Source organism: Falco cherrug, chromosome 20 (assembly GCF_023634085.1).
Source record: "Falco cherrug isolate bFalChe1 chromosome 20, bFalChe1.pri, whole genome shotgun sequence".
NCBI classification, from domain to species: domain Eukaryota; kingdom Metazoa; phylum Chordata; class Aves; order Falconiformes; family Falconidae; genus Falco; species Falco cherrug.
Window position 1 is genome coordinate 5,161,835 of NC_073716.1, and position 23,828 is coordinate 5,185,662.

At 53.5% G+C, this 23,828-nt stretch overlaps 1 protein-coding gene across 2 annotated transcripts in view; it reads right to left on the reverse strand.

Moving 5' to 3' along the window:
* SKAP1 (src kinase associated phosphoprotein 1) overlaps positions 1-23,828 on the reverse strand; it is a 155,944-nt gene that overhangs the window by 16,047 nt on the left and 116,069 nt on the right. Inside the window, exons 5-10 of one of the 2 annotated variants that reach the window (XM_055697435.1) lie at positions 13,410-13,490; positions 12,445-12,528; positions 10,815-10,939; positions 10,016-10,079; positions 9,077-9,241; positions 3,620-3,703 (exon numbers count right to left, since the gene is read on the reverse strand). In XM_055697435.1, coding sequence (XP_055553410.1) covers positions 3,620-3,703; positions 9,077-9,241; positions 10,016-10,079; positions 10,815-10,939; positions 12,445-12,528; positions 13,410-13,490 — 603 coding nt within the window. The remainder of the gene's footprint in view (positions 1-3,619; positions 3,704-9,076; positions 9,242-10,015; positions 10,080-10,814; positions 10,940-12,444; positions 12,529-13,409; positions 13,491-23,828) is intronic. The other variant, XM_005440060.4, reaches the window with a different exon arrangement.

Sequence of the window (23,828 nt, forward strand, 5' to 3'; positions counted from 1 at the left end):
GCATCATCATTAACTTGCTGCTAAAGTGATTTAAATGTAGCGATGCCCCGCACCAGCCTCTGCTCCTCTTCAGAGTTCTGCTCTGTGTCACTGAGGTATCGGGAGAGGAAGAGGGTTTGGATTGAAACAGAAAATACATCTCCCTACAAGTCGTTTCCAGAGCCAAAAGCGCCCATTCCTGCCTGGAGCTCCCCCGGGACAGGGAGCCGTGGGGCTGCTCGCCCACACCGAAGATGCTGCCGGGAAGCTGGAGTCAGCCTTGTCCCAGTTGTCCCTCATTTAGCAGGAACACCTGGGAGATGCCTCCCTATCCCACATCTGCACTTTCCTGCTTATCAAAGGAACAAGAAGACCTTGGAGGCATCTTGCCATCGCATCAAAGAGCAGAGAAAGGAGAAGCTGCTGTGAGACAGAGGCTTCGCAGAAGCCCTGCGCAGGAGCCTGGACATGATACTCCGCAAATATCAAGGGAGGAACATTTCCAGCCCACAGGAATGTTCGTGCTCCCAGAAGTTTGTGTGTTTTTTCCAACTATGTCAGCTGGTCGGATGGAAGGTCTCACCCCTGCCTCCAACCCTGCCTTCAAAAGGTCAGAATTAATTGCATCGGATGAGGAAGATGCCTCACGATGAAAGCACGGCCGGGCTCTGCGCTTAATCCCCAGCCGCAGCTTCAAAAGCAACGGAGAAGTTTGTGCCAGCTGCTAAGAATATCTTCTGAAAATTAAGACTGTTTGCAGCAAAGGGATCCCGTCTCCCGTTTTAGCACTTCAGGACAAGGCCAGGCGTGGGAGGATTTCTCTCTGCAGCCTCCACAGGGGACAGTGGGTGTCCACGATCCTCCGAGGCTGGGTGGGACGTGGGTCAGGCCCAGACAACCCATCCCAGGGCTCCTGCCTTACCCTGCACGAATCCCTCTCACTTTTACAGCGAAGAGGTTATGTTTAAAAAGCCCCGGTGCCCCGTCTAGACATTTAAATCTGTGTTCAGGCAGAGCCGTGATTTCAGTGTGACTGATTTACACTGATGTAAGTGGGACGAGAGCCTGCTCCCGTGTTTATGGGCCTTGGGGTCATTAAGAAAACCAGCCAAATGTGACAACCGCATCATTTTCTTCTGCAGCCTGAGCAGCCCCCAGAAGAGGCTGTGGGAGAGGCACGAGCCGCCCCAGCCCCTTTGCTCCGGGCGTGTTGCTTCACAAGCTTGTTGATGCTGAAACCTAATGACAACCATCCCCAGCTCAGGGCTTTTCACGGCTGTGCTCATGCTAGGTGAAACCTCCCGCCGCGCTAGGCGCTGGGGACTGCGGTGCGAAGCAGGCTGCGAGGCTTTGTTGTTTTCCAAGTAGAGGAATTTTGCTCTGTTTGTATTCGGCTGGTAAGCTCGCACTGCAGCGGCAGCCCCGAAGCTCAGCTGGTGCAGAAGGCAAGGGATTAAGCAGCCTTGAGAGGAGCAAATGGGTGTCTTGGCAGGAGCAGCCTGAAGCCCTCAGCTGGATCTGCTGGGCTGCTCCAGCATTGTGGCATCCTTGTGGTTCTTAGAAATTAGAAACAATAGTATTCCATTAGCCAAATGCTCATCTGGCACTTTGGCCGTGTGACATAATTAAGAAATAGCCCCTTCCCTCCCTCCCTGCAGCCCAGCCCTCTGCTCAAGGGCTCCCATCATCTCTTTCTCACCGTTGGGCCAGTTGGCCAGAAGCACAAATTACCAAGGCAAAAGGCACCAGGGCTGGGGTTCCCGGCGCTGCCATAACCTTTCCCCTTGAAATGCAGCCCAGCTTTTCCGAGGCAAGAGTCTAATATATTATTTAGTGTAAAAACAGACACAGGACTTAAAGCAATCATGACAATGCTAATAACTAAACCAGTTATAACGATTAACAACAATTACAACTGCCAGGCAGATGCTAATGAGTATGAGCAGGGTGTTTAAATGGCTGGCAGGGCTGTGACAGGCGAGTGCCAAAATCCTTGGGGTGGCCTTGGGGTGCAGGTTTGTTACCACCCCCGGCACCGGCCTGCCATGAAGCCGTGCTCTGCTCCCCAGTGACCCTCACCCCGAGCTGCAAAACCCACGGGGGAGCTGCTTTCCCAAGCCTGCGCCTTTGGATGTGTAAATGCTGGGGCAGTTGTGAAAGGCAAAGACCAACGTGCGTGCGCACACGTGTCCCATCACCTTCTGCTTCATACCCCGCGCCGAGGTGTCTCCACGGACAGATGTACAGCCCAGCTTTAGGACCACAGTTATAAAGATCGGGATGTTGTTTTTTCCGAGCTTTGGGTGCTGATACCAGCTGCAGCTGCCACATGCTCCAGTGGCCAAATAAGTCATCATGGGGGGGAGGCTGGGAAACAAGCTCTGCAAAACCATGTGGGGTGGAGAAAGGCTGGCTTGCTTTGGTCTCTGCAAGCAGCGGGGACTTGACCCTGCCTGTGCTACCAAGATTTCAGTAGCAACAGGTCTGAGCACTCTCCTGGGCTGGGGACAACTACCCAAGAAACATCCAAGGGGGTTTGATGTTGGCTGAAGGGAACTGTTGGGTCAGGTGTTCCAGAAACACCGGCAATGGAGGCTCTCGGGGTGCTGGGAGGGGTAAACCAGCCGGGCAGTGCCTGGGGTTCTCGCGCGTTCAAGGGAGCACGAGCGTGTGTGAAGCCGGTAAGCCACCCCCCACCCACAGCATCCAACACCGAACCTCCAGCCTCCAGCACCTGGCAAGTGGGATGCCTGCAGTCAGACCGTCCCCTCCAGACTCTGGAGCGGGAGGATGGTGCAGGAAGCTCTCCCAAGCGGGGCTTTGCCAGGAGGATGTGTTTTCCCGTCCGGCGAGGAGCGACAGGACGGCAGGAAGCCCCCAGCCAGTCCAGCCCCGGCTGCTCGGACACAAGCGCTGCTTTCCTGTGCCGGCGTGGAAGCGGCGATGGAAAGTGAAGCAGGTGGGACTGGGGAGGAAACAGATCTTCCGCTCCCATCCCATGGTGTGGGTCCTTAAGGAAAAAGCAGGGGTGGGGGCCCTAGTGACCATGGCAGGCTCTCAGGCTACTGGTTCCTGGGGTGGCGATGCACGTCCTTCCAGCGCCAAGATCCCTCCCTGCGGCAGCTTCCTCTGGACCATGACTCGCTTCCTGCTCTCTCTCCAGGGTCTTTCTGCCTCTCCCCAGCCCTTTGGGATGCAGCGGGAGGGCTGGCTCCCTCTCTGTGGTCCGGGATGGGATAAAGGACAGGGATGGGGGTGCCTCCATGGGAGATCCTTCAGCGCACAGATCTCACCAGGCAGGAGGGGGGATGGATGCTGGGGCTCCTCCATCGAAAGCTCACTAAAGCCACCCCTCATGGACTGTCTGGCCAAAAAGGAGGCGCGTCCCCCATGCCCACAGCATGGAGAAGACTGGTTTAGCCACTCCCCATCCACAGCATCCAACACCGAACCTCCAGCCTCCATCCTCCAATTCCCCAAGCCCAAATTATCTGAACTTCGCCAGCTGCAGAGTCTCCTCTGTCACCCATCAGTCTGCTCTGGGGCCTCCCCGTTCTCCGCACACCCTCCACCACCAGGATGCTTGAAGGTGGCTGGACTCGGACCCCTCAGCCATGACCTGCAGGTCTTGTGGGCTCGCCAGAGCAGCGTGGGCTCTTACCGCTTCTCTGTCTGCTCCTGGCATCCTCACTGTCCTCTGGGAATGGGGGCTCCGGCTCCTCATCTGGGGGGGGAACAGAGCAGAGAAGTCAAGGGAAGGGCTGTGAGCATTACTGCTACACCAAACCCCCAGGCAGGCAGAGGGCTGCGAGAGCATCTGACTGTCAGAATAATAAATTCCCGGCTTAATTGTGAAGAGTGGAAGGGAGGAAGTCACAGATAATATTTTAAAACGTGTTGCAGAAAAATATGAATTGTTGTTAGCACTGGTAAAAACAAATCACTTATTATAGCCTCATAAATTTAGGCAGCACTTTGCTGAGTGCCCTATAGGAAGAGAAGCTTCCCGTGCCGGACTCGCCACGCAGAGAAAACAAGACGCGGAGGAGAAATGCCAGGACGGCAAGCAAGGATGGCTGGGGGCAGGAGCAGGAGTGACGGAGGAGAAAGAGGACCCTGGGCAGCAGAGGAGAAGGCAGGCAGGCTGGCTGCAGAGGGTGGGGAGAGAGGATGCAAGAAAATAATGAGAAATGATACTGTGGAAAAGGTTATGGACAGGGGGGCTGGAAGTCGTGGGGAAGCCCTGCAGGATGGCTGGAGACTGACAGGAGCAAGGATCTACACGTAAATAAGTTTAAATAAGATTGTTTAACACTGGGTGCTGGTGCAAGTCGGGTGCACAGCACCCACGTTGGCTGCCATCACAGCCCAGGCTTCCTTCTGCAACCATAAATACCAGAAGTGACCTAATAAAATAATACTAAAAAAAAAATGCAAATCTGAAGCCGTTCAGAAAGCCGACACAGGCAGGTGGCTCATCCGCACCTCGCACCGGGCAGCTGGGCAGCGTGGGGCGGGGGATGTCCCTGCTGCATCCCAGGGGACATGGCTTTGCTGTCACTTTTGGCAGACCCAGCAGAAACCAAGCCTGGGTCTCCTGATCCCACCCGAGCGTGAGGCAAGGGGAGCAGCCCCAGCCCCAGCGGCTCTCCCACCCCAGCTGATCGATGCAAACCAGGTCAGAGCCCCGCTGCCAATTACAAATTGCATCCCAAGTTGGGGGGTCACAGCAACGGCTCCCCCATTAGATGGGAAGCAGCACCAAAAATCTTTCCTAAATAAATCAGACTTTATTGTAAAACTCTGCCACTGACGAGACAGAATCTCATTAGCATTGATTTTAAAATAAATTATTGAAAGTGGCTTTTGCCTGCTCTTTGCATTTGTAAAAGAGAACGTAAATGTATCTGTAACAGCGCTCAGCCCCCATCATACCCACACACGCTCCAAACCCTCACATCTGGATTCCTTTATACTTTAACCAATGGCACTGACTTCTCCAGCCCCATTTTAGCATGAGATGGAGGAACCAGCTCCTGCGCACCATAAGAACACCAGTGCGGGCCAGTATCATTCCCCTACTGCTGTGGGTGACACCTGCACCCAGGGTCTCCCCAGGCCATCCCCTCCTCCCACCCATGCTGTGCACATCCCTCCACCTTGCATCTGTGCCTGCATCCTGCAGGCACCGCTTCCATCCCAGAGCCAGGTTGTCCTCAGGAAACCTCTTCCCAGAGCCCTTCTCACTCCCCCCGGCAAGCACACGCGCTCCTTGGGAAGCGTCAGCCCATGCTGGTGCAGGAAAACACGTGCCACGGAGGAAATGCTGCCACTGGATTTCCACGATGAGCAAAGCTGCGTGAATCCTGCACACGGGGGAAGGGGCTGGCGCTGCCAATGGTGCTGGGCAGCTGTGGGAGCCTCCGTGATCCTGGGGAGATGGATCTGTCCTGCTTCCTCCCCACTTTCTCGGGACCCTCCCCCCGCCCAGGTTGCAGAGCTGGTCCCCCTTGCTGGCACAGCTAATGGGGAGTCACAATTACAGCCCCTAACGAGCTCAGGCAGCTCTGTGGGTCCCCTCGCCCCACATAGAGCTGCTGCTCCTCCACGTCTCAGGCTCCAGGCAAGGCTGCCAGGCAGGGGCTGGGGAGGCTTCGCAGAGCAGCCCCCTCTCCCTCTCCTACCTTGGGCCATGCTCTAACCAGAAATCAAAGCCAGGGACCTCACCCCTGTTGGTGTCGCCCACCTGAGACGTCAGCTGGGCAGCTGACTGCTCCATGGCTTGGACAAGGTGGTCTGCTCTGTTTTGCTCCTCTGTGCCTCAGTTTCCCTTTCTTTTCAAATCCTCTGCCCTGCTGACTGCTCACTCTGGGCCTTTTGCAAAAGGTGCTGGGAGAAAAACCCCGGGCGCTGGCCGGTCCCCGCTCTGCCCGGGATGCTCGGCTGGCCATCCCGCGCGAGGTCTGCCAGGGGTGCGAGAGACGGAGCCTTGGCAGAAGGAAGGGAGGAAACTCACGTGGGATTCTTGTCAGGAAAACGTGGCCAGCTGGCTGGCGTGGCTTCCCCTTGGCTGACAGTAGCCAGCTCTGCTCGCCCCCCTGCAGCCCCCCTTCCCTGCAAGGCTGGAGCGGGACCAGCCGCAGCCCGTCTCTGCCTGCAGTGCGGGTGTCCTGGGGTGTCCTGGCGAAGGCACGAACCCTGGGGTGCTGCCAGCCCTGCCTGCACCGTGGCTCGTGCTGCAGCACACTGGCCCTGGGCACAGACACATTGACAAAAATTGTATATTTTGAGCTGTGAAATTAATGAATGCGGCTGTCAGGGGTGAGACAAGCTCCCCGCCACACCACAGACCTGCAGCCTGTTGCAACCAGGTGTTTTTCTGAGTTGCCTGGAAGCGATGCTCCATCTTCCCGGGTGTTTGGTCTCAACCAATATCTGGATTTTATAGTGATGAATCTGAGGGAAATACTGAAAAACTGCATCTCCTAGGGGCTGTGCTGCTTCTCCCTATGCCACCTCCCTGTGCACAGCATCACAACCCCAGCCACACCAGCCTCAGGAAAATGCCTTTACATCCCCGTGGGCAGCTCGGGTACCCACAGCCAGGGTCCAGAGCCCCACAGCAGCCCCCAGCCCCAGGCACGCCTGGGGAGCCGGCGGGCCATGCACCCCACCGCTGCGACGGAGCAGCCTGGGCATTGGGCAGATTCTCAGAGGAGCTGTGTTTTAATGTAGCAATTTGATTCAATTTTCCACTCTATAAAATTACCCATCACTGCTCGTTGCTTCCTAACAGACACCTTCACTCTTAATTTAACAATCCTATCGAATTCTGCCAGGGAAATTGGAAAAATTTATCACCTGTGAAATTTTATTTTTCCTTGGTTGTATCTGTTTTTGTAAAACTTCATTAACGACGATGACTTGCTGAGGAAATTATCTCTTCATCTCCCCACCCGCCCCTTCTTTTTTTCCCTCTCCCTCTTTCTCTCTGTTTTCACTTGGGACACAAGGGAGGCAGCCAGGCCCAGAGGAGACCCCAGTTTGGATGGGGACCTTCCCTGCACTTGCTGGGGGGGGTCACAGGGGTGCAAAGGGGCAGGGGGGATGAGCCTGGGGCAGAGCAGACCTCTCCTACCTGCCCCTGAGCCCTGCAGCTGGTTTCTCACCACTTGCACACCCCAGTGCTCTGCCTCTACAGCAACGTGCCACCACCAGCTCTTCCAGCTGGCAGGGAACTGGTGTCTGCGGGGGTCGAGGAACTGCCAGACGGGAGAGCTGTGGCTTTGCCTGAGGCTCCCTGCGTGTGGGTGCAATTCCAGCCACGTGGGCAGGACGCTGGCTGGGGGGCAGGGGCGATGCCCGCGCCCCAGCTCGGCACAGCCGTGATGCTTGGCTGAACCCCGGGACGGCAGCCCCCGCACGGCAGCAGCCCCCCCCAGGTGCCCGTGCACCGGGACTGAGGGGTACTGCAAACGCACTGCTAGAGCGAGGGGCTTCATCCCTGCTGCTGCGGGGCGTGGGCTGGCGAGCAGCCCGAGACACGACCCTCTGGGCCGCATTAGGAACCCCTCAGCAAGCTTTGAAGAAACTGGGATGGGCAGGACGGGGAGCCCAGTAAAAGTTCCTAATTAAAGGAAGGGTTTGGCTGGGATCTTCCCTCTTCCACCACGATGCTCCACAGCCCCAGCATCAGGGCATCGATCGGTGCATGGGGGCAACATCCATGAGGACCGAGGGTGAACCAGGCTGGCAGGGTCAGCTCCAGCTCTTTCGAGGCACTCAGTGTGCCGGAGCGGCGGCAGCGGTGGGCTCTGTCCTTAACTCGACACTCTGCCAGCTCCTAGCGGGGTCACCGTGAGCCACGTGTGGAACAAGCCTCACATCTCCTGTCTGCTCTGTAGTCAGTGCTGGCAGCCCCAGGGCAGCGAGCGCTGGGCACAGCTGCCGAAGCAGCCGGGGATGCTGAAACCCTGACAGACCATCAGCACCTCACACCCACACCAGCCTGGGCACCACCGCGCCGGGGCTCCTGCTAGAGCTCAGGGATGGCTGTAGGTACACCCCGAGGAAGAAAAAGCTGCTGCCCAAAGAGCTGAGGATGTAAACAGAGGAAGGGAAGGTCAGGAAGGAAAGATGAGAGATGGAGAGAGGCTGAGGCTTCGCCCCGGGTTGTGCAGGCAGCCCCGCAGCCCCGCTCCGCTCCCGGCAGCTGTCTGGATGCCACTTGCAAACCGCTGAGCAGAGATTTCCTTTGGCAGCAATAACAAGACAAAGATCTCGGGCACCATAAAACTTTCTGGTGCATTTAATTATTATTTTTTCTTTTTTTAATCACTACAAATATAAAGTTCTGAAATGAATAAGAAGAAACAAGGACCTATTTTTCATCTCCGAAGGCAGACACCGAGGAACCCTGCTCTTAGGGATGGGGTGCAGAGCGCTGGGTGATCCCAACCTCAGTGCAGAGGCAGCCCACGGGTTTCAAAAAGGCTCAGGTGACCTGTTCACCAAGCCCTGGGGCATGTCACACCGTGATTTCTGCTGTAATGGTAAGAAACGTTGCAGACTCTGTCACCCTCACAGGCTATTTGGTTCTGTGCCAGGAAGATTGCTCCTGGCTCCTTTCACCGGTAGCCGCTGCCTTCCCACCTCCAGACCTCGTGCACTGTTAGTGAGCAAGTGCTAGCCTTTAATGCAGTTATTTTATCATCTCTTGGAAGGCCAGTAATTGTGTTACAGCCCTGACTGCATGCCCAGAAGGAACATTTTCATCATCTAAATTCTGATTTTCCAGGTAACACAGCCCAGAGATTCCACTCTTACCAAACTTAATATTACTTGAGTTGAATGGAGGACAACTTCTAAAAGCTGCCTCACCTGAATTGACAAACCTCCTGCCTCACCAGAACAGAAAGGGTCTGGTCCTGCAGTCCATCAACCAGTCTGAACAGAGAAATGGGGCCAAGCCTTGGAGTTATGGGTCCACCAAACTCAGAAGAGCCTGAGATGTTCATTCTCATCAACGGGTTTTGTGGCCAAGGTCTCCTCCCACGTTTGCAGTGCTAAGGCTAGGGGATGGCTCATGGTTGCTTACCTGGCAAAACCTCGTAGATGTCATCCTCTTCCATCTCAACATTCGGCTCATCCTGATTCAGGGTAGTATTGTGGGATGCTGTGTTCACAGAGTCAGAACTGTCCACGTCATTGTAGGTCTCCTCTTCATCCTCCTCATCATACGGGATAGTGAGGGAGCTCAGGTCTGGCAGGAGAGAGCAAAACCACGGTCAAAAAGAGCAAATCAAAGAACCAGCTGGATGCCGGTACTTTCAGTGAGCTGGAATCCAGTAGCAAAGCCTGTGCCGTGGCACTTTGTGCTCACGATGGACCTTGCAAGGAGCGAGCTGTCCCCGTGAGCACCTGGTGCACAGAAAATGGGATGGAAGCTGAGAATAGGCTAAACCAAAGGAAAAGCCCAAGAAAGGATGGAAAATGCCAGAGAACAAAGGCAAATTCAACAAGAGACTCAAGGAACTGAGCATGGGCAGCTGCCTATGGTTTTCAGCAGGTTTCCACAGGCAGGGCTGGAGTCTTGTCTCAGTATTTCTGGTCTCAAACTGGAGCAACTCCGGTGGATCCAGACCCCATCCTTCATCATCCAAGGACAGAACTGCTGATCTGCAGCCCCAGCAGTGAGGAGCGATTCCCATCCTCTTCTTGTCCTACTTGATGACACTTGCAGCCTTTGAGAGGACACACAACTCCATCCTCTAAAAGCAGCCAAAAGCTCTCGAGTTGGAAACCAGGTGCCTGGGGGTTCCAACCCACCACCTCTTTCTAACCACCAGCTTGAAAAAGCAAAGCCCCAGAACCTCTCTTTTGCTAAGAGGGGATGCTGGGACCCCAGCAAGGTCCTGGCCACAAGCACAAGCCCACAGGTTGCTGGAGGGAGCATCCCAAGCCAGGCGGGAAGATGCTGTCAGGAGCTGCCCAAGCAAACAGGGCACGCTGGCTCAGGGCAAGCTGCTGAACTCACCCTTCAGGAGGAACTGGATCTGATCCACCCAGTCTTCAGCCTCGGCTGGGCTTGGGGCTGTGAACTGGAGAGAGGTTCACCAGTTATTGGGCTGGTTCTCATATGTAGGAAGAGGGAAAAATTTGCAGCTAGAACAGGATGGAGATCCTGGATCTGCCATTCTCTACCCTGTGACTTCAGGAAAGCCATTTCACTTCTTTATCTCTATTCCAAACAGGGAAACAGAAGCGGAAAAAAGCTAGACTATCCCAGAGGAAGGCTGTCAAGCCTAATTCATTAAAAGAATTCAGATGAAAACCACAATCCCCACTGAATATACCATACCGACTCTGAACCAAGACTCTACATCCAAAGTCCCCCTGAAGCTCAGGAAGACTCTCGTGCACACTTTATGGATCAGGCCAGGTTCTCCATTACAGCAGCTTTTAGGCTGTCCCCTGCGTGCTCAGCAAATCGAAGGTTGAAGTTTAACCTGGCTCTGAATGGCTTATTTGAAAATGGGTTTTCCAAACCCAGTCCCCTGCTGCTTCTGCCCCATGTTCTCACTTAACCCTTGTGCCCCACAAGTGCAAAGAGAGCCCATGGTCACTCGCGTGCCAAGGGAAGGTCTGTGCTGAGATGACCTGCCAAGAAGGAGAAGCAACAGCACCTTCTGCAGCGCTCCTTGGTTTGTCTTACCAGGGGGTTTGGAGATTCCCAGCCTCCCTGACCCTGCAGCTCCAGCCTGCACCTCTGTCCCCAGAGCTGGGACCTCGTGGCCAGCCAGCACAGAGGGTCCCTTTCTTCCCCCAGTTCTTACCTCGTACACCCGTTTGCCAGGGCAGATTATCTCAAAACAGCATTTTTTTCGAGAGTCTTTGCGGAGATGGGGAGCCAGCTGGGCACTGTAGTGCTCCATGGAGAAGGTGCCTTTAGGTTGCTTGCCTGGAAGAAGAGAAATATGCTCAGTCTGGAGTTTGCATCTTTTTATCAAACTCGCAGTGATGCTGGGTGGTGCAGATGTCTTTGCCCACACAGGGAAACCGAGGTACACAGTGTGTTGGTGAGAAATGGCCACAACCCCCCGCTCCCCCCCCCTCAGTCTGAGCATGTCCATCCCCTGGAAATCCAAAGGGAATATTACAAAATCTTCATAAAGACACAGTAAAGAGGATGCCCTTTTCAGCCTCGAGAGATTACGAACAGCCAGCAAAAGGTTGCCAGGGTCAGAAGGTTGCATGAGATGAGCTGGTTGTAATGAAGCAGAGACAAGGGTGTACTTGGGGAAATACGAGGCCGATGATTATTCTGCTGCTGAGGCATTAAGGGGCTGGCGTAGGGGAAGAAATATTTAGTGGGCCTTTGAGAACTGGCCTGCAGATCGTGCCGATGCACGGGTGAGGCTGGTGTCAGGCAGGGTGGGGAGAGGGAACTTCACTGCAGTCACCTGAGGCATCGTTATTTACCCTGGCTCGTTATTCCCTTATGAATGTCCTTGAGGAAATGTGGGAGTATGATTCAGGCAGTGGCTCCAAACCTTTTTTTTTTTGTTGTTTGTTTTTGGATATGCACATCACTAAAACAAAAACTTCCAGGGGTGAGGTCAAGCCCAATATGAGGATTTCAGCCCATTGAGAACAGGTTTGCTTTACTCTGTTGTCTTCTGGAGACCATTTGGGAGATGACAACCGCTTGTCCCCCTCCAGAAACAACCAAATATCAACCCCTCGCGCTTCCCCATCTACCTCTGCTAGCAGCTCCTACCCCTGCACATGCCCTGCCAGGATGAGAGGAGATGGGAAGCTCATTTGGAAACAAAAACCACTCGAGATTCTCAGGCAAAGGACATGGCAGAGGGACAAAGACCAGCTTCATCCCCACGACCCACTGGAGTTTAACCCTGTCCTAGCTGCAGCCTTGTCACTGTAAACCAAGGATGTACGTAGGTGTTCTGTAAGCCATCTTCACGCCGCGTGTCTGGATGGGTAGAACAGAGGAAGGCCGTATATCTAATCATGCCAAACTCTGCTGGAGATATTAGCTGTCTGTTTATATGTATCTGATGGAGCATGACTGCAAAATATTTATATACACTGACACATGAATTATATACAGTCACTTAGGGGGCTGAAGCCCAGCTGATGGCTAATGGAAAACTTGGTACATCGTTTTATTTACACCCAGCTCTGTTCCTGTGTCTCTCTTCTCTTGTTCCATACCTATAAAGGTGTTTGGGGGGGGGGAAACCCCAACAAGCAAACTGAGATCTAGCTTTCAAGAAGCTGCATGTTAAGGCTTGATGGGGAATTACAGCCTTCCCATGGTATATGCGTTTCTCCTGCCTGTCCTTCAGCAAGGGCTCTCCTCTTCTCTTCTCTTCTCCAGCCCTGTCTGTGCCCTCAGCCACCACCCACAGTCTGGGGACCGGAGGCAGATATCTCACCACTTACTTTTCTCATTGGCATAGTAATAAAAGGCTCTTCTGCTGAGGACGCACCACCGCTTCTGCCACTCCGACCCAAAAAAGCTGTGCTCTAGAAAGAAAAGGACAGCAGAAGGTATTGCACTATATGCTTCAGGTGTATATTTAGGGGAAAGAAGATTTTTTTCCAAACAAACCCCTGAAGATTTCTGGCACAAAATTCAGGTAAGCACATTTAGGTACAAAACCTCAACGACGCAAAGGAAAGCCAGCCTGCCCAGCCAGGCTGGAGCCCCTGCAAGCCGTCCCCAGCTTCCCAGGCAGGATGGGCTGGGCTGCTGTAACCCTGGGTCCTGCTAACTGGGAGGGAACACAGCTTTGGGTTAAACCTCCCTAATTGAGATTTAAGCAAATGTCTTTTACTCTGTAATTGGAGCAAGCTAAAACATGCACAGGGCCAGTTATACAGCTCAGCTGATGGCCATGAGGAAAAAGGGCTGTTCTTGCCTCATACCACCTGTCATACAGTAAATAAATCAAGATAAAATCTGAGTGATGAGGAAATAATTTGTAGCTTTCACAAGAGTCAGTAAAATCAAGATAAACCCCAGGCTGACTCACAGTCCTTATCTCAACTTGCTAATGTGTGTGATGCTACGAACTACCTTGTCTTCACCGGGATTTTATCCTCATTAGGTATTGCTCATTAGAAGGGCACATCTTGCCTTAGAGGACTGGGCTGTGGCTTAATTCAATTTCTGGGTTTTAATCTTTGTGCAGTTTGATGATCTGCAAAAGAGAACAAATAAAAGCTGTGCCCTCCCTGCGTGTAGGATGCCTAAGAAAAGCCTGAAAGATTCTGCAGGCGCCTACAGACAAATCTGCAGAGAAGATGTATTTTCCTGGTTGTTTTTCAACTGAAAACTTGCATTCTTGGTAGTTCTGAGGTGAGATGCCCAAACCTTATCTTATAATGTACTTGTCAGCCCTTACCTCGGGACCTCTTCTCCAGGTATCCTTGCTTCAGAATGGTCCCACTATCTTGAACAGGCTTCAGTGTTGTCTCCTCCAGTCCTACAGAGAGCAGAGCAAAGCCAAGCCTTGAGATTCCCTGTTCCCACACACCCCTCAGCACGTTTTTAACCCCTTTCCCTGCAGAAGCAGCCTGGGAAGGCAGAGCAGTGACTGGAGGTGAAAATCACTGTCTATCATGATCTCACCAGCTATTCCCAAGCCTGGCTGCAGACTCCCAGAAGTCCTCAAGGAAACCAGGACCGTGCTTCACACGGCTACACAGAGCCATCCTCCGTGGGCTGAGGCTGGTGCTGCTCTGGGGGTGGATGCTCAGCCCTTTGCCCCTCAGCCAAGGCTCGCTGGGTCCCTGGGAGCCTTTGGCAGCAGGCAAGATCTGGTCAGGTTTATGGACTTGGAAAACATGATCCCCCTGTCCCATGTCTGGTCTGAGACCACAGCACCTCGCCCCGGGCTGGGGGATGGACACTGGGCCGTGGGGGGACTCTGGCACTTGCTGCATGAGGTGATGGCTACGTCTCATCCCCAAAACCATCAGGGCAAGGATATTCCCAGGGCATGGCTTACTGCTGAGAAGGTCTCCCCCTCCTCTCCTACTCAGCTCCTGTCATCATAACTTGTGCTAAAACACAATAAAAAATGACTAAATGCCACTAATCACCTCCCCAGTGCCCGGCCTTGGCAGCCTTTTCGGTATGAATAACTTCCCAGAATCCCAGGTCCCAAGAGCTTCTCTTGTTTTCTTAGCGTGTCTCACTCACATCCAGCTCTCAGCCCAATCCACCCCCCCGGCACCCCCCTTGTTCACGGGCTATTTTCATCTTTGTGTTTTATAGTTTGCCAACTCCGGGCTCGCTATCAGTCCTCTGCAAATGGGTCTGGGGGCAAGCGGCAGGCACAGACACACAGAGGTTGGGTGGCTGGGAAGGCTCCCCTACGTCTGTCTCCTCTGTTGGCTGGAAACTGGATCCTTCAAAGACCAGATCCTTGGCTTGCACAAAGCTGTCCGAGGTGATCCAGGGTAGAGGAAGCCCGGGGTGCTGTGGGGTTGCCCCCCTGCAATGCCTGGAGGACATTGCCCCTTCCCACACGGGGAAATCACGTTTCTCTGCTGTACGAGTCAGGTTGAGCTCGTTTCTGACTCTGCTCTTGAGAAATGCAACAGGGCAGCTCCGGCGGGATGGAAAGGAGCAGGGTTTCACCTTCCCTGTGTGCAACTCAGTGCTCGAGTGGTCGAGGAGCTGAGAGGAAATCAAGACCTTCCTACAAATCGCACTGGATATCAGGGTGATTATCTTTCTTACAATGAAAATAAATGAAGATGCTGAAAAGGACCAGAATTCCCCTTCAGGGCTGAGGCTGACCAGTACCAGGAGATTTTTCCTGATGGGGGAAGGCGCTGACTAATGTCTGGAGGAGCTCCTGCACCCTCCTCAGATGCAGGTGGCCCTGGGCACCCTCAGAGGTGGGACCCTGCGCTGCCACTTCCCAGGGCACCAGCCTGGCATCCCTCCTCTGTGCACAGGTGAAAGGCACCTGCCTGGCACAAACGTGCTCAGGCTTTTCTCTACTGACACCGAGCATCTGCTTTGTAAAAAGACACATTGTCTCCTCAAATCCAAGCCCCAACCCCTCTTGCTAATGCAAATCTAAATGTCATTTTATGGGACATTTATAATTATGAAAATGGGACAGTGCTGCCGGATGCACAGAGAGACCCTGCAAGTATGAATATTACATTAATGTGCCCAACACCAGCTCACTGATCCCGCTGGCAGGAGCATAAAAAATGCTTGAGTGAAACTTTTATTTAGACGTTAAGAATCCAGGCCCCAGCGGGGTGACAGAGGCAGCCCCGGCGAGATCCCATCAGCGCGAGCGCTCGAATTGAATTACCCAGGGGGGAAGGCAGGAGCTGCGAGTGCTGCTTCGCTTATTTAATTTCATTTACTTTCAGTACATTATCAGCATGGGGCTTCCCTCTGCCCCTGTTCCCCCAAGAAAACCGGCTGCAGAAATCGCCAGCGTGCAAGATGCTGCTGTCGCTTGAGCCAAGGCAGGGATGTGGTCCAGCCAGCCTGGTCCTCCTCTGGATGTGCTTTCTGCTTGTCCCTCGGTTGTCAGGAGAGATTTAGGGAAGTGCAAGGACCTGTCAGACACTACAAAGAGCAACTGGAGCAGGGAAGCAGGACAGATGCGATGGGAGCCAGCAACAACCTCTTCCAGCCCCACATCTTCTCGCTTCGCCCATCATTTCTCAGCGCTCGCCTGTAAGCAGGCAGGACCCCTGGGACAGCTGCTGCCTTTTCAGTTGTGCTTTGCCCTCTTTGAGATCAATCTTCCACCTAAGTAGAGCCCATGGTTCAGGTTATTTGTGACCCTGAGTCCCAGGATCTGCTGGGCTGGCAGCCTTCTGGGGCCGGGGCACCTCTGCGGCATCACCTCTGAAACACCGTCAGGAGCCCAAATCTCTCCTGCTCTGCAAGAGACACCGTGCCTCACTTTCCCAGCAGGAAAATCAGAATGAAAGGAGACTCCCTTCTTCTTAAATACTCAGTGACTGCTCAGACAAACTAATGCAATTAAGGAGGGGTTGCAAGGGCTTGATTCAATTGCACGGGGCTCTGGAAATTTTAAGTTTTACAGAATGTGACACGAAGATGACAGCTGTAACCTGCGTGTTGCACGCAGCCTCTCTAATGCAGCCCTGCTGGCGCAGAGCTGAGAAGATTAAATCTGTGCAGGTGGGTGAGTGGGGGGGACGCGGCGCTCGGGGCTCTGCCTGCAGATGGGGCTGGGGCTACGTGGGGTGTCCCTGCCCCTCCCCACACCCCAGCCTGCTCCTAACAACAACCCAGATGGCTTTTGCCAGCAGCAAATAGCTAAATCTACCTACAAAGACAGTCCCTGGGTTTTTTTATTTCTTTAAACCATCCTAATGGACAGCCAGAAGACCCAGAGAGGCCAGGTGGGAGCCCAGCCCCAGAAAGCTCCTGGGTTTCCAAGGGCAGAGGGTTTATTTACCCAGGCAGCCTCTGCCAGACGCTTCTGCCCCAGGACCACACAGCTGGCAGGTAAACCACGGCTCACCACATCTTCTAGGACTCCAAGTGATGGAAAAGCCAGCCTGCCGCCTGATCGTCTGTTCCAACACTAACAGCCATTCACCATTTATAAAATAGAGAAAGAAAAAGCCTTAAATTCATCTGAGACACGCACATCTGTGCTCTCCCAGACACATGGTCTCCCTCTGGTCATTCCTGGCATGGCATGGCAGGGCTGTGGCTGTGTTTGGATGGTCTCAGTGGTCCCCTCCACCCCGGCATCTCTCCCAGCCCACCCTTTGCCCAGCAGGTGGCTGGTACTGGCAACGCTGCCCTGTGCTCTGTGGCTGAGCCTGACGAGCCCCTCACCCTCCCCAGACACCTCCCAGTGCCACCAGCACCTCAAAGCCCTCGTGGCCTCTCCTCCATCCTCTCAAGCCTGGCTCCTGAGGGAGCTGCTCACTCCCAGTTGAATTTCCCAATTCATGATCCACGCCGCTCCATCTGGAGCCTCCCGCAGAAGGGCCGCACGTTGGCGGCACCGGGAATAGCTCCGCGCTGTAATCCTGGAGACCACTTTTCTGCAGGGGATACAAAGCTGCAGCATTTCAGGAGCGGGAGAAAATGAGCCAGAGACCCACACCCAGGGATGCAGGAGCAGGCACCAGCTCTTTCCTTTCCCCTCTTTCTTGCACCCCAACTTTTACTGTGATGTGCATCCCTCAGGTGCTGCCGAAGGATGCTCTCAGCCTCAAAGGCTTCGCTCCTGCGTCAGCCTGAGCCCAGGTGACCATTGGAGCCACTGGTTTTGCTGACCAAAGCACATCCTTTGGGCAAAGACCCTAGGAGTTTGGCTGCCAAGCACCATGACTGTTCCACCCGGTCCCCACCATGTCCTCAAGGGCCTCTGGATTTCAGCTCTCACCCCTTTGCTTTCTGAGTCATGCACACCAGCTGCACAAAATGTCACAGTATCTGCAGCCAAACATGCCCGGGGGCTGCGTCGGTGCCCACGCTGTCACATCAACCGACTGTTCAAAGGGATGGAGCACGGAGGCACGACGGTTACAGCTAATTCCCCATCCTCCAGCTTATTCACCAAGCTCAAATGTGCCAAGAGCAGATTCTGCTCCCGGGGACTTCACAGGGAACACCCAAATATATTTCAAACCAGAGCACAATTGTGATTTCCCAAAGCCCTCCGTGGTGGCTGTGCTCTTTTTCCATTGAAGCTAATGAGGGAAAAAACAATCAGAAAGAGACAAACAACCCCTCCTGCTGCCTTCAAAGCGAGATGGGCTCGGGAAGGCTTTTGGAAATCCCACCCACCACCAAGGGCTGCCGTGGCAAACGGGTCCGGGCCGTGGCTGCTGGGGCTGGTGGCACTAAAGCTGCTGCCGAGCGGCGTTTTTGGGTTTATTCCAACACAAGTTTCATACATGCAGGAACAAGGAGCGGCTTGGGAGCCAGGCTGCTCTCGGGCTCTGATGGGAGGATAACGCTTCCTGTGTTTCAGCTGTTACCTTTCTCCAGCATCAAGGGGATCTTGAAAACATCTCTGCTTTCTCACACCGGCCAGATCTACCCCAAGGGCCAGTTCCCCGTGCGAGGACAGGAGTGAGCTCAGCCCTTGGCTCCAGGCTCCGGCTGATGGAGGTTGGACACATCGGGCACAGCTGGGCAGGGTCTTTTCGGTGCCATGCAGATGTTGCAGCCCAGCAAAGCAGCCAACAACGGGCATGGCCTGATGTCCTGACCAAATGGAGCAGGAGGAGAAAGGCCATCATGGGAAGCGAGCCACCGTCCTTCAGCGTGGTGCCCCTGGTCTCTGCCTCCTCATTCCCCAGCTCCAGGTCACAGAGCATCTCCTCGGTGGCTCCCAGGCCCTTGGTGCCCCCCGAGCACGCTTGCCTCCATGCCTCGGGAATGTCACTAAACCTTTCAGCGCCCTGGAAATGGCTGGGGATTATTTATAACGACGGGAACAAAATGAGCAACGGTTTCAAAGAAAATGGGGAACTGAACAATTGTCAACATGGATCAGATGAAATACATCTTGTGCCAGACTAATTCCAGTGCATTTTTTAGAGGAGGAAAATAAGAAAGTAGATGAAGAAAAGGCAAGGCACGGCAGAGAAGATTTATTTGGGCTTCAGCTTGACTTTTCAGAAGAGGCTAGTAAGCAAAATTCAGAGTGTAGGCATCCACCCCAGGATCACTACCTAGACTGAAAGCTAGTCAGCAGGCAGGAGGCAGTGAAAAATCAATGGCAGCAAATCATGGAGAGGAAATTATCAAGTGAAATATCCGTGTTCAGCTTGGGGATCGGTTGTCCTCAGGCTCAGGAGCACTTGGATGCTACACGGCACCCCGATCCAAAGAGGCCATCCAAAACCTGCAGCTAAACCCAGAGCTTCCCTCAGGACAGACGGGGAACTGCTAAATGCTCCCTTGTAGCAGCCAGTACAGACCAGTGCTGAGAGCGGGAGCCAAGATTAACTGGTCCCAGGCAATGGCGAAGGCTTTGACAAGTGCTGACTTGTCAGGAGTGAACACAAAATCCATGGAAGTCGCTGAAGAAAACCACAATTCTCACCTGGGGTTGAACGGCGCCTAATTAACTGTGTTGCCCCTAATGTCCTCGTTGGGCTGCAATTAATGACCGAACACAAACAAATAGGGGCTGTACAAATGGACTTTTGTTAGGTGCCGAGTTGGTGCTGGATTCAGGGATGTTTTGTCAGAGGAGCCCATGACTGTGGTTTTGATGATAAGCAAACAAGAGAAGAGACAGTCGATGGCAAAGAGCTGACTGTAGGCTGGGCTTGGATTTAGCCCAAGAGGGTGGAAAAAAGCCTCCAACTTTTATTGCTGGTTTTTTTTATTTATTCTGTCTGGAAAATTTAACAGCAAGTTTGAAGTTCAACCAACTTTGCCAAAGGAAAAAAAAAGAAAAAGGAAAGAAAACTCAAAGAGGAGGCAGAGCCTTTGGCCCAAAAGTTTCCTTCCAAATCACTAAGTCTATAATTGCAAAATAAAACCCACTAAATCTCAATATCTATTTGCACAGCTCATTAGCCAAGGGTTCACACTCAGCAAAGAGGGAGGGGAAAAAAACCCCTTCATCACCAAGTGGATTTGGGGAGTTGCTATGGAAACGGGCCCCTGGCAGCAGCATCTCGCAAATCCCTGCTCAGATGGGTCTGTCGGTCCATCCGTCCACCCATCCACCCGTTTCCCGAGGATGCAATTTTTTAAAGTCCTTGAAAAAAAAAAAAAAAAAGGCATAACGTATGAAATATATAAATATATAATCTGCGTAACTCATTCCCCTGTTATTTCTCTCCCCCAAACATAACATTATGTCAGACATTCGACCTGCTGTGCTACCGGGACAACATGATTTACAATGTGAAAAGGGAAAACCTAAATCATCACGTAATGAAAACATTAAAGTTAATGCATCACAAGTGAGGAATTTATTACCATTAACTCCAATAAACAGTTATAAACCACCCGTCCTTTCCTGTCCACGCGCAGGGACACAGGCGCGGGGACTTCATTAAGCTCAACTTTCTTTTCTTCTTCACTAGACTGCTCATGTGTGCTCCCACCGGCCACCATTTATTGTTAACTGGACTGGCTCATTTTCCGGGGACTGGCGGAGGTTTGAAGGCCTCATCCATTTCCTTCCACGGGTGGCTCGGCGCAGACAGATGGGACAGGAAAGTTCACGAGACATGCAGCTCGATGAGTTTATTTAAACACCGCTGAAATATATGCTTTGACAAAAGCCAACCCTCGCCCTGGCCCTGTACGTCGTTACTCAAGGAGGCTGATGGATAAGTAGTAACATATGGGCACGCGGGGCGGTTACACCGGACACTGGCTTACCTCAGGGTGCACTTGGCCAAATATTTGCTTCTCACTGATGTTACACCACCACCTTGGAAACCCCAGCCTGACATGTGAAGCCTTATCGAAATGGCCCCCGGCGCAGGGGAGGGCAGCCAGGCTGGCTGGTTCCTGCATGGGAGCATCTTTCCTCATCCCCCTTCGACCCATAGCAGGTCTCAGGAGAGGTCCCGGGTGGGCTTGTGGGGCTGGGAGCCGTGGGGATGCGATAACAGGCACCACCATCCAGTTATTAACTACTGCCTCAATCCTGAGATCTTTGCATGAAAATACCACTGGCTTCAGCAGGGGCTGCAGACCTGATCCGTTAATTGCACTGATGGGTTCATTATTGCAGGGCTGCTGACGAAGACTTTGACAAGAAGGTGCTTTTCCCACAGCACCCAAAGGAGACCCACTGCCCCGTGCCCCAGTACCTGCACCCAGGGCCGGGAGCCAGGACCCCACCGCATCTGCATGAGCAAAGAGATGGTCCCTATGACCGGTGCCACATGTGTCCCCTCACTGCACCTTCAGGGGGGCTTTAGAGACCCTTCTCCTCTCCTCGGCGGTGAGCTAAAAGCAAAGGGGTGGGAGAGCGGGGATGGGATGTGGCGCTGGGGGGACCCTGGCGGTGGCAGGGGACGCAGCCCTGCTGCTGTGTGCGCAGGCTGCAACCTTCTCCTCCCTGCTGCTCCCCAGGTGAAGGCACCGTGGTTATCGATGCAGGGTGCAGCTGAGCAGCGCTTGCTCCTTCTGCCAGAAGGAAGGTGGCTCAGCCATCCTCCGCCTTCATTACACACTCACTTGTGAAGCTAACAGGAGCGAACACCGAGATCCAAGGGATTTGCAATATCCATTTCTCCTAATTCCCAACAGAAGCAAATTTCCTACCAAGGAGTTTCCCTGTAGAAACATTTCACCATCTTGAATTTTCTCGGGAGTTTTGGACCGTTGTCACGCCCACGCTGCACTGTGGTAGGATGTCAGTCCAGACACGAGCACAGCAGTTTGGGTCCGATCTCAGAAATCCCTCTTGGCCTTTCTCCCCAAACAGACACCTGAAAGGGCTCAGCTGCTCTGCGGAGCTGTCACAAAGTTGTGGTGTCCCCAGAAGACACCAAGTACGGCACATCTGGGCCCTCCCACATCCTCCATGACCAGGGTCCTTCCACATCTTTCACCCATGACCTTCCCTGCTGGGAGCAAATGATGAGGACGAAGGGAACACCAGGAACAGCCAGAGATGGGAACCCCAGGCAGAAGGGACCCAAGCAGCAAACGCAAACTCTCGGTGCCCACAGCAGCATCTCAGGTTGCTGGGACATCTGCTGGGGCTCCGAGGGGGATGTTGGCTTTGAGGGGCCAAACTGCATCATGTTTCGGCATCCCGCGGTACGTCCCCGCCACGCTCTGCCATCCGGTATCGTGACACCATGCCCGAGAGCTGCTTGACCCCAGCCCCTCGCTGCAGCCACAAATCAGCACAGGAAAACTCCCAACGGGCAGATGTGATTTTAATTTACAGGGTCTCGGCGAGGCTGCGAAAAGACCAGGCACCTGTTGGCTAAAGCCCATCTCACGGCTTAGGCCTTTTATTCCTATAAAAATTCTGTACCACATAATCATCAGCCTTGACACAAACGATTCCTATAGATCACCGTGGAAAATCGAGAGGATTTAAAGAGAGAGGAGGGTTAGGAAAAAGTAAAACAAACGATGTGCAATTTTTCAAGTGGAAACAATGGCAATATGAAGATATATAGGTGTCAGCCATTCTGTAGGAGGCAGGAGGCTGTGCTCTTTTACCTCTTACAGTGTCGCTCTCATGACCTCTACCATTTGAAATGCTTTGATTCCACCTTGCCCAAGGGATCTCGGAGCGCCAGGGAAGAGATGAGGAATGCCCGCGCCTGACCTCACCTCCACATTGTCTAACGACTGACGGCATAAATCAGTTTTTCCCCTCCACAGACCCAAGTGTCAAGAACCCATGTGAGAAGGCTGGAAATATTAAATGATTTCCCTGAGGGTTTTCGTTGTTACTTGGTTTCTCTCCTGTAACTGTAGAGCTGTGTTTCACATGAAGAACAACTTTCCCCTGAGACCTCAATTTGTGTATAAAATGAACAGGGCCGGCGGGGGTGGGGAGAGGGATGCTGGCAGCCGGCATCCACCTGGGAGGGGAGCAGGAGGGGCACGACGAAATCCACAGCCCAAACGTGCTGTGCTCATCCCTCCTGGTCTCACGCAAACCAAAACCAGTGCGAGTCCAGTACAAAGGTATAGAGAAGGGGTCAGTGCAAGGCCGCTCGTGCAAGGGGTAAGGCAGACAGAAGCCATCCTGTCGCGGGGGACAGGGCGAGGGAGCAAATCCCAGAGAAAGAATAAAACCAGCCAAGGGTCTCAGCACACCTGGGCCTGTTCCCACCCTTGGGAAGGTGCCTGGCTCACGGGATAAAGAGACATCACAGACCTCAGGGCGGGCACTGGAAGCTGCAGCCTCCCCTGTGCTGGGGATGCATCTGCACATGGAGAAGCGCAGCCGACGTGGGTACAGCGAGCGCACAAGTGCGCTGCTTCCCCCTGCGCCGTCCCCTACGGGTATTTTTCCATCTCGCTAAGCCTGACAGTAACATGCCACCACATTCTCCCTAGTCATTGAATACCAGCTCAGGCAGAGCCATTTTGCTGTCTCCTCCTGAATTCACAGTATTCAGTGTTTAATGTGGTCATCCCAAGAAAACCGGCAGGAGCTGTTCCCCAATTACAAACACATTTATTCCTCCTGGATACCATCCCTGCGAGACGCCCCTCCTGTGGCCAGTCACTCCATGCCAAGCATGGAAATGGCAGAGAGAGATTTAGAGACCTGGAGTAGGGGCGGTGCACGCAACAGGCTCTGGAGGCAGGAGCAGGCAGCCGACACCTACTGGCAGATGGTTGGTGACAAGTTCTGAGTCACAGGTTTGGGTCTGCACACCCAGACCGGGCAGTGGAACAGCCTAAACCCTGTCCTGAGCCTGCCTGCATGGGCACTCCTGCCCGATCCTGCCCGGCTGGGATGGACTGGGGGCAGCTGGCTGTGCCAGCAAGGGTACCCTGGTGAGCTGAGCCACGTTAGCCAGCTTTAGTCTGGCTTTCCTGTCTGCAGCAAGCTAAGAAGCTAACGAGAAGTCTTGAGGAATCAAATTAGTTTATTTTAGGTATATTTAACCCAAACTCTTGGCAGCATTTCTCTAGAAAGCAGGCAGTCCACCTTTACCTGGCTGCGGATGCCAACAGCATCATTAGCTGCTATTTGCGCAGTGTTCCCAAGCCTGAAACCCCACTGAAGCACTAAGTGGGATCATTATTCCATCATTCAAACCCAGCGTCACTCTTCAAAAACGAATTTTGCAGGTAATTAGTCCAAACTGCTATTTACAAATCATCCACTAGT